The 15,942-nt window shown below is 45.7% G+C and overlaps 1 protein-coding gene across 5 annotated transcripts in view; it reads left to right on the top strand.

Moving 5' to 3' along the window:
- Positions 1 to 15,942, top strand: part of TULP4 (TUB like protein 4) — a 226,663-nt gene that overhangs the window by 196,553 nt on the left and 14,168 nt on the right. For 4 of the 5 annotated variants that reach the window (XM_025422632.3, XM_025422633.3, XM_035712589.2 and 1 more), the window contains 5 exons: positions 6,759 to 6,983; positions 8,023 to 8,257; positions 12,703 to 12,847; positions 14,266 to 14,325; positions 15,484 to 15,628. In XM_025422632.3, coding sequence (XP_025278417.1) covers positions 6,759 to 6,983; positions 8,023 to 8,257; positions 12,703 to 12,847; positions 14,266 to 14,325; positions 15,484 to 15,628 — 810 coding nt within the window. The remainder of the gene's footprint in view (positions 1 to 6,758; positions 6,984 to 8,022; positions 8,258 to 12,702; positions 12,848 to 14,265; positions 14,326 to 15,483; positions 15,629 to 15,942) is intronic. The other variant, XM_049114043.1, reaches the window with a different exon arrangement.

Here is a 15,942-nt window from a genome sequence, read left to right on the forward strand (position 1 = left end):
GTTGAAGATTGACAGGGGTGATAACAAACTCTAGAGTCTTACATCCTAACCTTACCCAGCTCAAAGAGGCAGATATACCTGATTTGGGGAAATTTGTAATTAGTTGTAGACATTCATTATTTAAATATATTTTTTTTTATTTGTGAAAAATACACTTGACTTACAATTTACCATTTTAAATAATTTTTAAGTGTACATTTCAGTACATTAGCCAATCTCCAGAACTTTTTCATCTTACAAAACTGAAACTGCCAGTTCATTGCCTATAAGTGCTCAGTAAATATTTGCTTGGTGGATTGATTTATGAACAGTTGTGAACATATGCTTTCTTTAATTCTTTCTGTTGATAGTTTGAACCAGTAGGCTAGGTGCCTTCTCAGTCAGATATCATGCTGCCTTTTCTGACCCTAGCCTAACTAAAAATATAAGTGTAAGAGAGGGTGGGACTTTCCAGCTCTTTCTCAGTTAATAAGGCTTTTACATTTACTAGAATATTTGTGAATTGAAGTGCTGAAACAAACTCCAGGTACATTCAGAATTGTCCACTATTCTGTCTGACTCAGGATACCCCTCCTGCTAATATTCTGTTCCTTCTACAAGGAATGTAGAAGGAATCTCAGCATGGGGAAATCCATCATCCTTAATGCTAACCCAGTTACTTCCTTTTGTAAAGTGCCAATGACTGCTTCTCTGTGAAGCATCCCGTTGGGATGTTTGATATTTCTGATACTTAATACACTTTTTGTCTACTTATATTCTTGAAGTCAAAGACCACATTGTCTTCCATTTCTCTGATCGTCACTGTGCCTAAAATACGGTAGAGGTTGAGCGGCCTCAGCCATTGCAGACGTTCTCATCAACTGTAATGTGAAACTAGCAATAGGTGTTGAATTTTAACTGATTGGAGCTCAGAGATAAGAGGGGAGCTTAGCTTATCTTCCTTTGAGGAAAAATACCCATATAGTGTCTCAGCATTTTAGTACATTATTCTTTTTTTCATTTGGGGATCTGTTTCAACCATTGAAAAAATTGCCTCAATATTATAAAGCTAAATAATGAAGCTATTTAAAAATCAACATTAATTATATAGATAGCACCAACCTAATTTTTTTCTGTAATGATTCTAAAATCACATGTTTTCTGTGCTATGCTATTCAAGTTGTCCAAAGGCAGGGACATTTAGGAAGGAAGTTAGGAAATTTATTGAGCTGTTTATAGAAAGAACTAAATGCAATTTAGATTGGATAATTTATTTCCAAGTTAATTAGATTGTAGGTTATTGCGTACAAAGCTGTTGCTGGGCACAAACTTGCGGTAACCTCAGCTTTAAAATTGATTCTCCTGATTTACTCATAACAGCAATGCCAGTGGCTGAAGCTCTTATAAGGAAATATACTGCAATTTATTTTCCTTTCCTTTCTACCTGTTGTAATTGAAAATTCTGTAATTTACCTCATTAGCTATTTCTGTGACCAGCTATATGTAATTGCGTATCTGTAAATCTGACAACGGATTTTTTAGAGTTAGCATTACTGATTGAAGTTTGCAAAACGTAGTAATTTGGGTTTGGGGTTTTGGTTGTTTGATTGGTTTTGCTTCAGCTTTATGAATTTTTTTTTGCATGAAAGGTCTGTTAGCAGAGTCAGCTTATATTTTGTAAGGTTTAGTTGTTGATATAAGATATCTGGATTAAAAACCAAGAAGGGAGAGGAAAAGGTGGTATGGAAACGAAAAATGAAATGAGAGATTGCCTTTATGGTGATCGAATCGACTCTACTCCAGGAGAGTCCATTAGCAAAGGTGTACATTGCCCCCTTTGGTTGGGGACTCACTGTGCCTATTCTTACGAAGCTGCCCCAGGAGTGCTTTCTCCTTGGTTTGCTATAAATAGATGAGAAGGCCCTTCCTGGGTTTGTCTGCTTTCAGGATACAAGAATGGTATGCTCTTTTAAAACTGAAATGTGGGTGCCTGAATGCTGAGCTAGCTTTTACTACTATACCTTAGTCAGTGGCCAACTCATTATAGCTTAACATTCACAACTGTCCATGGCTCCAGCCAACATAGTTTGATGGTAACTGGTCTCAACTTGGTCTATTTAAAAGTGAACTGTTCTAGAAAACTTTCCTTCCTTGTATACACATCAGACATTCCCTTTGTACACACCTGTACAAACATTAGACATCCCCTTCAAATATTAGATATTAGACATTTGAAGTACATTTCCTCTAAGACTGAGATCATCCCACTGTCTAGGGGAGCTGCAGAAAGAAGGGGCAGAGCTGCAGCAACTGTGGGAGACCAGGAGGGTGCTCTGACACCCATAGGACCGGATGCCTCAGTGGGCCCTATCCCTGGTTCTCAGCCCAAGGTCCTCGTCAGCCAGAAACTGTGGGTTCAGACAGCCTTGTGGTTCCTCCTTATGACAGCCAGATGCCTCCTGGCTTTGACCCTTTTGGTTTTCTGTTGTCTTTTCACTTGCTTGAGCAGCTTATCTTTAATATGGAAAGAAGATCCTGTTTTTTATTCCTCTTAAATTCTTAGAGGACTCCATGCAGCTCACTGCAGATACAAAAATAGCAGTGCAGTGAGGAAGCTTTCAATGTTTCCAAATAAATAAACTCCCACCTCAGTCAGGCCTCTGCTGAAACTACCTTGTTGGAGCGGTCTTCTGTCCTCCACACTGTCTGAAACGACCCCCTTGCTCTCTCACAAGCCCCTTCTGCCCTGCCTCACTACCTGACGTGATCAGATAGTCCATATCAGAGGATCAGATGTGCATCTTGCTCCCTGTCCCACCTCAGAGTGGCAGCTCCATGAGAGCAGGAAGCTTACTTTGTTCAGAGTTGGTCCCCAACACTTAAGAGTGTGTCTGACCCATTGTGTACATCTAACAAATCATTAACTGAATAACTGATGGCTCCACAGATGAAGAAGTGACTGGATGAGTGTGTGGTGGCTGTTGTATAGCAGCAGGAAATAAGGCTTCATGTGTCAGGGGAGCTGAAGCTGACCACTTACTAGTACAATCCTCACTCTGTAGCCAAGGAGCAGACTGACCTGCTCCCTCATGGGCTCGGTATCAGATGGTGAGACAGGGAAAGACACAACTCGACTGTGTGTTAACCACTCACCAAAGCTCCATACAAATAGCATCTCTCTCCAGCTGAGTAATGCCTCCCCTTGTTCCCTCAAACGCACTAAAGCACTAGATTCCTGCCACACCGATGCTCCCTGAAATGTAGATCATCTTCTTGTCCTTTTGCCTTGGATTTAGACATGCAAAGTATGTGAACTTCCCACACAAATTAAGATTTGAATGTTACCAACTTCACAGTTCTAGCCATCGGTTCTAAAAATTGTCATTTTGTGTGATTTGAGAGAAAGATTAAGTCCACAGATTTATGGCTGAGTTTTTCCCTAGCAGACAGCAGCTGTTCAAACAAAAGCATTCAGCTGTGGGAGTTGTGTTAGTGTGCACTCTTATCTATTCCCAGGTTTACTGGAATTAAACATTTGGTACGTTTCTCTTCTGTAGCTAATCCTGGTTGGTGGGCAGTTCTTAGGGAGGATGGTGCTCTGTGGGTGAGGGCTGTGGGCAGGCAGACAGTGGATTCATGCTCTGCTGGCGCCGCAGATCCTAGGTGTCAGAGGGCAGAAATCACTGATTGGGTGGCAGCTGAATTGAGACACCACACACCCCACCCTGTATGTCTGCAGGCATGTGCACTTGCCTTACAACAGTCCATTTGTAGGCTGGAGTCCCTGTAAGCAGTACTGAAAAGTCAGCATCAAAAGGAAAGGAGACTTTAATAATGTAAAGTGACATATAAAAACGGTGTAAAAATATTTAAAAAGATATAAGAGGATTTCATGAGTGGTTTCTCATTTGTTTATTTCCAACTCTGTTGAGTTGACACGAAGGTTGTGTAAATTTCAAGTATACAAGTGTGGATCTGATACACTTATGTATGGCAATAGGATTGCCATCATAAGGTTCACTAACACCTCTATCACAAAATGTAATTGCCGTTTCTTTTTCATGGGAAGAACATTTAAGATGCAGTCTCTTAGCAGCTTTCAAATAAATAGTTATCTAGTCTTTCTACAGGCTTACAGGACTTAAAGGTATCCTGAGGTCATGGCCCACTGTCACTCTTCTCTCCTCAGTGGGAATTACAGTAATCAATTTCCCCACATCAGGGAGACCTCAGACCTTCAGACAAGAGAATCAGCTCCCACTGTCTGTAAATTCTTCTTTATTTCTCTAATAATATCCTTAAAATTTAGTATAGAAAGGCACCAGTATTTATTTTGCTATTTTATCATCTTACAGAGAGTATATGCTATAAAAATAACTTACATGAGCATAAATCTCCCCTTTACTGAGACAGACAATTACTGATGTGGGCAAGTAAGTGAATGCTCATCCCAGATTACTGTGCTGTAAATCCCTGTTGGCATTCTCAGTACTTCCCAGTAATCTGCTCTGGATGACAGCTCCCCCGTGGAGCCCCCGAAGGGGTCGCTTCCACAGGCCGCATACCTCCTGCTCTGTGCTCTGAGTTCTGGTTTTCACCCTTTCCAGCCTTTCAGTCCTCCTTGTGGAGAAGTGTGTTTCCTCATGGATGCCATGCGCAGAGTGGTAGCACAGTCTCCTTCCCCACCTTCCAGACGGGCCGTCCTCTTGCTGTCTCATGCACCTAACAGCACCTCTGGCTAATTTATCTCCACTTGGGGTCCATGTGATCTTCGGATTCTTTTCTGCCATAATGAATCATCCTGGTCATTGTCCATTTGCTAATGATGTAGCCTGTTTCTCCTTCTATTTGCCTCTTCTACAGACATATTATCCAGCTGGTTTCTGAGTAAAATAGCCTTGACTGGATGGATTAAGGGACAATTTGGGTCTCTTACTTTATTTGTGACCAACAGTTTAATTTGTTCATGGGGCATTATACACTCTATAGGTGGTGGTGTGCTATATGGACCAGAGAAGGGAGCACCTTGTAGAGTGAGCACAAGTGGTGGGGTTGAAGGGAAGTGGGTAAGAATGATGGCTTCCCTGGATATTCACTGTAGCAAGGCACTTATCCTCTCTGAGTGTCAAGTTCCTGGTGTGGTAAATGGGAGTAGTGACCTACATGGCAGGAGTGAAAGGATGAAATGAGATGCTGTATGTGCTCATGAAGCTGTAAGAGAGAATTTTCATACACTTTGAAAGTCTGCGTAAGTGGTTTAAATTTCTTTGTACAAAGATACAAGAGACAAATACTTATCATAAAGATGATTTTATGTAAGATCCTCCCAAAACATGTATTAACTGCTAATATGAAATGCAGAAGGCGGGACAGAGGGGACAGGAAGATAAATATATAACCTGCACTTACGGAGGGTTGTGCATTATCTACTTTGTCTCTGATAGTAATTACGGCTTACTCTAAATTAACCAGCCTTCTGTGGGGTCTGCCCCACATGTGGGATCCTCTTGTATGGAGGCCCAAGTGGAAGTACTCTGGACACCCGCACACTTGAGTTCCCAGCTCCATGGTCCTCCTCCAGGGGCCATGGCTCTGGTCCCAACCCACCCTGCCCGGGCTCACAGAGTTGTAAAGAGAAGATGGAGTTATCTTCAGCCTGTGTTTTGTTTTGAAGTTGAAACCAGGATTAGCTGACCCTGGAGGCTATTTTAAGCAAGTGTCTTCATTGTCACTAAAGTGTTGTGAAAATTCTGCTCCCATCACTCCTATAATAGACCTGACACCCCACTTCTGATCTTTGCAGTCCCTCAAGACTTCCCTAAATTAGAGCCCCATCCAGTTGGACAGGAATGAACCAATTCTCCCTTGGCTTCCTGGTCACAGCCCTCCACCTCCTCCTTTCTTCCGTGGTGGATATTACTTAGCTCATACCCCTGAGCCTTGGAGTTTGTTTAATACAACTAGTTTCTGACTTCCATATTTGGATTTCAGCTTATCCTTTCAAAGCAGTGGTAGCCGCAACTCCCAGAAATGGCCACTGCTAGAACTGCATGTCCCCCCGCCACTGTCTTCTTCCCCAGTAGCTTTCTGCTTTCTTCCTCTGGCCCTTAGCTCGAGGGCAGCTGAGGGTGCCTGTGATTCAGGGTCTGTGGGTGATAGCCTATGACAGGTCTCAGAAACACCTTTGACATCTCTCTCCTTTAGTCCTCACAGCTCCCATTTCACTCCTGAGAACATGGGAGATATCCTAGGGCTGTATAGCATTCCCCAGGTCACACAGCATGTGAGTCTAGCTGCAGGGTCGATTTCACTTAGAAATGCTCCTTGTTGAGACAGAAGGGAAGGGCTTCTGGTCTACCTCCTCACCACCTCCCCAAGCCACAGGAGTGACCACTGGTTTCTCAGGGATCCAGATAACCAGAGTTTCAGTAAGGAATGTGAGTTACTGTACCCCAAGGTAAGTGCATCTTCTAATAGAGACATCATTACACAGAGATAAGTTGGGTTTTATGGCACTAAATCAAATGAGACAATACGCATAAAAGAACTTTGCAAAACAATTCCAGTGTTTTGCATTCTGTCCTGGGGACCCGACTGTTTTCCAATGAGAATGCTGAATTTCTGTGATGTAGTATTTCATTGTCTATCATTTTTAAAACCAATATTCTCTGAAACTATTTGGTCAGTTTATTTTGTTTGACATATGCGTGCAAGGTCTTATGTACTTTACCACAAGAACAAAGCAAAGCCTAAGTGTAGCCTCCTTCACTTCCTGGCAGCGCCCCATCGTCTCCATCTGCTGGGGACACCGGGACTCGCGGCTGCTGATGGCTTCGGGACCAGCCCTATATGTGGTGCGCGTGGAGCACCGTGTGTCCAGCCTGCAGCTGCTGTGCCAGCAGGCCATCGCCAGCGCCCTTCGAGAAGACAAGGACGTCAGCAAGCTGACGTTGCCCCCCCGCCTTTGCTCTTACCTCTCCACCGCCTTCATCCCTACCATCAAGGTAAAGTCTGTCCACCCTCCTTCTTCACTTCCTCTTCCCCTTGGCTCCCTTCTCCCAGAGGGCTGTCCAGAAAGGCAGAGTCAGAGAAGGTGAGCAAGAATCCGAGAGCCAGCTTGCAAAAGTCATGTCTGCTTCTCCTTGGCTAAGAGTATCTGGGTGATAAATGCTCCAAGCGTGGTCTGTCCCTGGCACCACTAGTATCCACCAGAGACTCACCTTGTATGAGGGGCATAAGCTTTCTCGCAGCAAAGGCCATATTCAGAGGTTGATTGCCATGCCATTCTGATGATCAGCCTGCCTTGTTTAATCCTGCCTTCCTGGCAGATGCTTCAGAAAGATGGGAAACCCATTCCTAGAAGTTTGAGTAGCTTGTTCCATTGCTAGCTACAGAAATGGTCAGATTGAGCCCTGTCCTGAAGATTGAGCCATATGCTGATGAGGGGTGACCGCCCCCCCCCCCCCCCCGCCACCGCCCTCAGCACACGCTGTCACTCGTCCTTTACATGGACAGTAACTTGAGAATTAATGTGTTCATTGGTGGTGTGTGCCATAGGTCTGCCAGCTGTGGTTCAAGTGCGGGTCTTCCCACTAACCTTAGGGCCTCTGCACCTTACATTCTTTCTTGCATTCTCTTGTCTGTATTCTGTCTCTGCTTCTAAGTATCAGATTGACTTGTTCAAGGTGACTTTTTCCCCAAAGAATCAGTTTTAGACTCTGTTGTGATGTTTTTTCAAATTGCTTTACAATCTCGGTCATGTACCAATTGATTCTCAACTCCAGCTGCACATTAAAATCACACAGGGAGTTTTTGAAAAACATACCTGCCCAGCCCCCTGCCCTCAAGATTCCAGTTTCATTGTTTGAGGTGGGATCCTAGCTTAAGGACTTTTTTCAAGCTCCTAGGAGATTCTTATGTGCACCCCCAGTTAAGAATTGCTGTTCCACAACACATGGTTAACCCTCCCGAAGCTACCAGCCAGTACTCTGTTGTAGTAACCACTGATGTCCATGCTCTTTCCTTTCCTTGTCCTGCCTCCAGCCCCCAATTCCAGATCCCAACAACATGAGAGACTTTGTCAGCTACCCCTCCGCGGGCAATGAGCGTCTGCACTGTACCATGAAGCGCACGGAGGATGACCCAGAGGTGGGCGGTCCGTGCTACACCCTCTACCTGGAGTACCTGGGTGGGCTCGTGCCCATCCTCAAGGGGCGGCGCATCAGCAAGCTGCGGCCAGAGTTCGTCATCATGGATCCCCGGACAGATAGCAAATCAGGTGGGCCTCCACACCAGAGAGCCTAAGACCTTGTTTTTAGGTGTGGGTGAGGAATAGTATTCCTGACAGCCAGTCAAAGACAGTGCCTACTTACGAAATGTAAGCTGCGTGGTTTCCAAAACTGTATTGAAGCTATTCTCTGTTATTCTCTACATGTACTTTCTGATGGGTTTTTACCAGCATTCTGTAAGACTTCATGTGATTGCGGCCACAGGATAGGGGAGACCTCAGCTATCCGCCAGGGGGAAGCTGGCACAGGCTTTCTGGGATCTATAGATTCCTCTTTTAGTTTCTTATCAGGTGTTACCAAGGGCCTTCATTACTGTTGAGACAAGCTCCAAATTAATAGTGAGGTACATCTCTGCCCTCCCAGAGCAAGTGATAGAATTAAAAGCTCCAGATCTTCAGCCCATTCCTCAGCCTCCTGCTAGAATCTTACTTCTGCTCCTTACTAATCCACTGTGAGCTGCTTTTTAGCTGATTACCAAGGAAGATTCCTTGCGCATCCATAAAGATTTTGACCTGATAAATCACTCTTCCCTTCTAAGAACCCTCTCCTGTACTGATCTTGGTTATTCGCTAGGTGTATTCCGGCCACTTGCTGCATGCTTGTCTCTGCCGTCCTAGACTGTGAGCCTCTGGAGAAAAGGGGCTTTGCTGTTTCCCTTTGTACCATGGATGCTTGCCCAGTGTCCTAAGCCAGTGACGGAGTGACGGCTGAGGCCATGTGCCCCCACCAGCAGTATTTGCCAGCTCAGACGTTCTGCTGCCCCCTGTGAAACCCTGCTCCTCACAGCAAGAAACACTGCCTCCTGTGTCAGTCGCCCATCACTCGGGCTGCTGCTGGTCATTGTGCCAGGCTCTGTCTGCCCCTCTGCATCCTGAGGGCCTGGACAGAGAGAACTGAGTCCTCTCTGTACCCTGGTGCCTGGCAAGCACCTGACCTTGACACAACCTGAGTTGAAAGGGATTTGTTTCCTGGATGCACACTCCTCTCCACTTCTCACTCCTCTTTCTCCCACTGGTCACACTGGTCTCTGCCCCTCATATCCCTGAAGCCATGGTGATATGCTGGTGTCACAGTGTGGTGGGTTCTTTCAACCTGGTGTGCTTGCTCACTCACATATTTCATACCGTTGCCCCACCTCTATCTGTTCTTCATTATTCCTTCAACATCTCTGGCTGCATTCTGCTGTCTGTGTTACTGTATAAAATTGAGAGCAGTAAATCTGTACTTGAACATATTGGATATTAGTCCATTTGTTTGTCTTTTGATTCACACACTGAACTAGTACCAAGAGTGAGTAGAACTGAAGGCTAGTAAGGAGTTGGGTAGAAAGGAGGGGAGACAAGATTCAGAAGGAAGCAGGGCAAGAGAGGAGAATAGGAGAGCAGTGGGTGCCGCCCTTGAAGGGGAAGGGAGGAGGGCAGTCGGTAAGGAGCAGTGCCTGGAGAGGGTGGGGTAGGTGTACATGGGGTCGCCTTCTCCAGGAAGGAGATCGTGGTCTCTAAGGCTCCCCACCATGTGCACAAGTTTATAAAACCTGTACTCAGACTGAATGTTGAAGGGAACGGACATGAAGAGCTTGCTTCTGTCCTGGGTGCCTAAATTCCCCACTAAAAATAGGACAGAAGAAGCAGGCCAGGAGTGCTGTAGGGCGCAGAGGCTGCAGCCTCCCAGACTCCGTGCCAGCCAGGAGCCTGGCCCCGTCCCAGTGCCAGCGTCTCCTTACCGTTCACGTCCAGCTCATATAAAACGCAGACAGACTTAAGTGCTTGCAGTCCTCTGGGAAATAGGACGTTTTATTTTTGTAGTGAAGAGAATCAAAAAGTTATAAAGCCCAGCAGCAGATCACCAGTGTGTATTCCATGCTCCCTTGGTCTGTGGTCTCTGAGTCCCCAGTGCTTATGAGGCCACACCAGGGTGTCTCCGCTTTCCTTGCTTTCAGGGAGTTTATAAACCCTTTTGGGTGACAAGGCAACTTAACACTTGAAAAGTTCAGTAAAAATGTCAAGATTTTAATACCTCAAGACAAAAATAGAAGCCATGTCACAAGGCAAATATGAGTAATTGCCAACCAAATGGTACGTGTAAACGGGCTCAGAGGAGGACGAGTCCTGACTTCGGGTAGTCGGGAATTTCTCGTGAGCTCATTAACTGTTTCAAGCCTGCACGTCATTACTTCTCAGAATGCAGCCCAAGGGCCACCTGCCCACCGATCACCTGAGGTTTTTATCTAAATACAGGTTGCCAGGCCTGCCCTTTATCCCCATCCAGCGAGGCCTCCAAGTCTACAGCTGCCGACACCCAGCTGCCATTTGGGCTCCCAGAGCCTGTGACCTGCTGTTGTAGGTGTTCTCCAGGCAACTGAAAAGACACCCTCCTCAAAATTACCAGTCTGTATTTCTGTAACTGAGAGTGGTTTTTTTGTTTTTGTTTTTAGCAAATATCTACGATTTTCTAAAAGGAATCCTTAGAGCTTTTGTCCTCCTAGAAATTCATATGCTGGGGATGCCTGGGTGGCTCAGCAGTTGAGCACTGCCTTCCGCCCAGGGTGTGATCCTGGAGTCCCAAGATCAAGTCCTACATCAGGTTCCCTACATGGAGCCTGCTTCTCTCTCTGCCAATGTTTCTGCCTCTCTCTGTGTGTCTCTCATGAATAAATAAATAAAATCTTTAAAAAAAAATTTATATGTTGAAGCCCTTTCCTGCAATGCTACTGTATTTGGAGACAGGGCTTTCAGGGAGTGATGAAGGTGCAATGAGGCTGTCAGGGTAGAGTCTTACTCCAGGGGGATTGGTGGCCTTGTAGGAAAAGAGGTAGAGATCTTTGTCTCTACAGACACACTCTTAAGGAGAGGCCATGTGAGCACACTGCGACAGGGTGGCTGACTGCAGGTCAGGACCTGATCATGCTGGCACCCTCATCTCCGACCTTAGCCTCCAGAACAGACACCTAAGTTTCTGTGGTTGGAAGTAACCCAGTCTGTAGCATTTGGTTTCAGCAGCCCAAAAGGAGTAGGACATGAGTAAAGGAAATAAGCAAATGGCCTGCCATATAGCAGCTGTGAAATTGTGGATTAGCCAGTAGGTCAGGAGCCGAGTGAGCAGCACATAACTGAATTTCCTCAGGCCGGTGAATGGGCTCTGTGCTTATGAGCACACACGAGTTTTCTGTGGATTTACATGCTTTCTGGAACCATGTCCAGGAATCTTTTGACTAAGTGATTCCTCAGGTTTACATAAAGCGCTACTCAGGGCATGTGAATTAAGCCTTTTTATCTGACCAAACTCAGGTGACACCACCCTAGCTTGCTGTATTTGCAGGTCATGCCTTCTGATAGGGAAGTAGTTGAAGAAGAGGGTGATGTGGGCCTATACCAGCCTGCTTCCAGGTAGCATACCAAGCCATTCTCCTCTGCCTCCAGGGGCCTCCGATCGGTCCCTGTCACAGATGTCCACTCCATATGTTCAGAAACATATTAGCAAACTCATCCTTTCAAATGTAAACAGCTCTTTTGAATGATAAACTCAAAGTCCATGAGTTATTTCATTGCAGTTGGACAATTCAGCTTTTTTATGACCTGGCAAGATTCTTGGAGCCTTGAGGGAATGAGGGTTTTGTCAGCAAAACAAAGTGATTCTGAAGCTGAGGTACCTACAGTGAAGGCAGAACAGGGTTTGGGGAGTGAAGGGACGTGAGGAGTGGGAGGGAGGCAGCAAAGGAGAAGGTTCTCAAGGAAGTGTCAGACATGACCTTCATCTATTCTGCAGTTTCATCGTGGCCCAACCTCTGTGCACACCATCTTCAGCCTTCTGCCTGGTGGCCGATGGTGAAAATTGTCTCAAGCGACTTATGTTCAGGCACCCCCAGTAGAGCCCAGGGCTGCCACAGACAGGCCTCCTGCACAGCACTACCTTCCAGCTACTGCTCGAAGGAGGCCAGCATAAACTTCTGGGAGTCCCCACAGTGGACCCAACCTGTCAGGTCTCTAGTCCAGAGCAGGCCCAAAACCAGCAGAGGCCTTGGGAGGCCTCAGGTCAGAAACAGGTTCTTGAGGAGCCCATGAGTCAGCAAGCCCCTTGCTGGGCCTGGGTCCCCCGGCTGCCTGCAAACCCACGTGAACCCAGATGGATGCCTGGTGTGCTGGGAAGTTCCCGCTTTTGGCGCAGTAAACACTGCCAGACTATTCTGTACGTTCCAGAGGCACTGAAATTCCGTGCCTGCTTTGATAACAGTAGAAGTTATTGCCTCCTTTTGCTTAGAAAATGTTACAGCATAAAAACTTTAAAGGGAAACCATACTCTGGTGCTTTCTCTTTCAACCTCTGAACTTAACATGCTGGCCTGTAGAGTTGATCCGTCCTGGAGTTTCCAGTGATAATGATCCTCATTACTGTCTAACTGATAGCACTTTCAGACTCTGCTGGTTGTGTCTCACCAGATGAAATCTACGGAAACAGCTTGATCTCCGCCATGCTGGACAGCTGCAACTGCTCGGACTCCAGTGACGTAGAACTGAGTGACGACTGGGCTGCCAAGAAATCCCCCAAAATCTCCCGAGCTAGCAAGTCACCCAAACTCCCAAGGTAATCTCACCACCCCCATCCCCTTCCCCAGGGCTGTTCTTCTTCATCTGTGCTGCTGCAGCTGTCTGCGTCATATCTGCAGCAGAATCCCATTGACGCCGACACCAGAAGAGCCCTGCAAGAGGGCATCCCTGTGCCTTTCATCTGGAAGGTTTGCCGGTGACAATGACAACTTTCCTTTCTTCTCTCCTCTGGATAGAAAAATGCACCCCTAGGAAGTTTGCTAAGCCCTCAGAACTCCTCAGGGTCTGTACTAACAGTGGGCGGCATGGGGTGGCCATAGCCCTGGCTTGCTCGTTTGCTCTCCCAGTTTGAGAAAAGCAAGAAGGTTTTACAGTGAGTGTGATGTATGTAGAGCATTGGAAAGAATGCCAAATTAAATACCCTACAATGCTGTAATTGGAAATAAATCATAAACTAAAAAAAATTCATATGCCAAAGGGTTGTCCTCAAAAATGGCAGAAAATTAAGAGCGGATAGTTAAGAGCCCCCTCCACTCCTGGCTCCACTTTCGAAGGCTCTATGACCTCAGGTATAACCTGGACGGGATCCATGACCCCGGTGCCAGTTTCTGTATCTATAGAAGGTAAAGGCTGGGCCAGATCTTCACTAAGTTCTCTTTAGCTCCAGAATTCTGTGATGCTCTGCAAAATTGAGATTTAAGTCATGTGCAGACACTACCTGCCCAGACCTCAAAGATGTGATTTACTGTGCAGTTGATAAAGCAGAGTATCTACCATCCAGTTGAAGATAACATTTCCATCACCCTGAAAAGTTCCGCGTGCCCCTTCCCATTCTATCCCCACGCCCCAGAGCAATCACTGTGGAAACTTCTGTCACCACAGGCTAGTTTTACTTTTCTTGAACTTCACATAAATGGCACCAAACAATACACACCCCTTTTTTATTTGACTTTTTTTGCTCAAGATAATGACTGAGATTCATTTGTGTTGTGTGTGTCGGTAGTTTTTCTTTCTTTGCTCGGTGATTTCCAATTTGTTTATGCTTTTTACCAATGGTTGCTCTTTGGTAGTTTCCAGTTTGGGGCTATTATAAATAAAACCATTGTAGACGTTCTTATACAAGACTTTTTGTGGACACGTGTGCCCATTTATCCAGGGTATAGACCTAGGAGGGGAGATGCTGGGCCATAGCACACGTTAACTTTATTGGAAACTGCCAAACAGTATTCCCAGGTGCTTGCACTGTTTGGAGTTCCTGCCAGCAGCGCCCAGTTGTACTGTCATTGTTAGAAAATAATTTTATCCATTCTGGTGGACATGTTGGGGTATCAGCATCTCTAGTGATTGCTGATGCTAACCAATTTTTCATATGCTTATTGGCCATTTGGATCTCCTCTTTTGTGAAGTGTCTGTGAAATGTTTTGCCCATTTCTTATTGAGTTTTTCTCTCTTCAGGTTGCAAGATTCTTTATGTATTCTATCTGTGAATCTTTTGGCAGAGATACCAACTGCCACGTATGTGATCTAATACAATATGAATTTCTTCTTTTATGATTAGTGCTTTTTCTGTCCTATTTAGGAAATCTTTGTCTACCCTTAGGTCATAAAGACTTTCTTTTGTTCTTTTCCAGAAACTTTGTAGTGTTAGCTTTCATACTTCAGTCTCTGATTAATTTTTGTGTATGGTGTATTTCCCATATAGATATCCAGCCGCTCAAGCAGTTTGATTGATTTTTTCACCTTTATTCTAAGCTTATTAAAATTGCAAATAAAATTATGAACTTTCCTACACTTCTACAGTGTTTCAGCTCTCCCGTTTATTAAAGGAGAACATTTAACCTGGAAGCAATCAAATCTTTTGCCCGTAAATGTCCCTTCAAAGTTCCTGGATGTGGCGTCTCTGGGGCTGTCCTCCTTCCTTCTGTTTTTCCCTGTGTTGAATCCTCCTACACACAGCAACCAGACTGATTGTCCCTGTACAGGACTTTAACCAGCTCGGTCCCAATGTCCACCCAGACTTTGGGAGTCTCGGTATCAAACTCTCAAGCAGTATATGTGAGGCTCCATGCTTTTCTCTCACTGACTTCCATCAACCTTAACATATGCATTTTTCTAGCATTTTTCGTGAGGTAGACCAGCATTAACACGTGTCCCTGTGTTACAGAGGAACTAAAGACCAGAGATAGAATGTAGGATCAAGAGGCAGCAGAAAAAATGTAGATACACAGATTTTATTTAAATATTGTATCTGGTAAAAGGCTAGATAAGTCTGTTGAAATCCTAACATTGTGGTAGCAATTGTAAATCGTCATAAAGTATAAAGTGAGAAATGGCTCTTCCTACCTGCTGTTTTCCCACATGCAGAAGGCATGTGGACATTACTAAATTTATCTACTAGCCAGTAGAAAGCGAACCACAGTTAATTCTCTGAGGTTCCTTATAAATGACTCACTTGGTCTAATCTCTCTGTATTTTTAATATATATTACTCAATATGCAATTCTGTTCTTTCTTCATATTCACAAGGCAAGAGCAGGCAGGAGAGGCTCGGATAAAGGGGCCTGGCCCCTGGGGACGTGGCACCCACGGTGGCTGCCAGAGCGCGGAGGAGAGGGCTGAGGCAGTGGGTGCCTCTGCCCCTGTGGGCCTGACCCTCCCGGCCTTGTGTCCACAGGATCAACATTGAGGCCCGCAAGTCTCCCAAGCTATCCCGGGCTGCTCAGGAGATGTCCCGGTCTCCCCGGTTGCCAATGCGCAAGCCCTCCATTGGCTCGCCCAGCCTGACTCGAAGAGAGTTTCCCTTTGAAGACATCACTCAGGTAGCACCTGGGGCCCGTGCCAGTTCCATGTGTCTGATGCTCCCTTGCCCTTTGTCCCCTCCTCAGTGTATGCCTGTATGGGGGCTGAGCCCTCGGTACGTCACACCTATACTCACCACCCCAGGCTCCCTGCCTGTCACTGCCATTCCAGGTCCAGAGCATAGAGAACCAGAGCTTGACTTCCTTGCCCCCACAGCCCTTTGGTCCCCCAGGACCACCCTATCACCCAGGACCTCCTTCCCACCTCAGACACCCCTCTCTTGCCACGTGAGTCTTTTCACAGGCAGCTCTGGTTGAGACATATCCACACTTCT

This window comes from Canis lupus, chromosome 1, assembly GCF_003254725.2.
Source record: "Canis lupus dingo isolate Sandy chromosome 1, ASM325472v2, whole genome shotgun sequence".
Taxonomy (NCBI): Eukaryota; Metazoa; Chordata; class Mammalia; order Carnivora; family Canidae; genus Canis; species Canis lupus.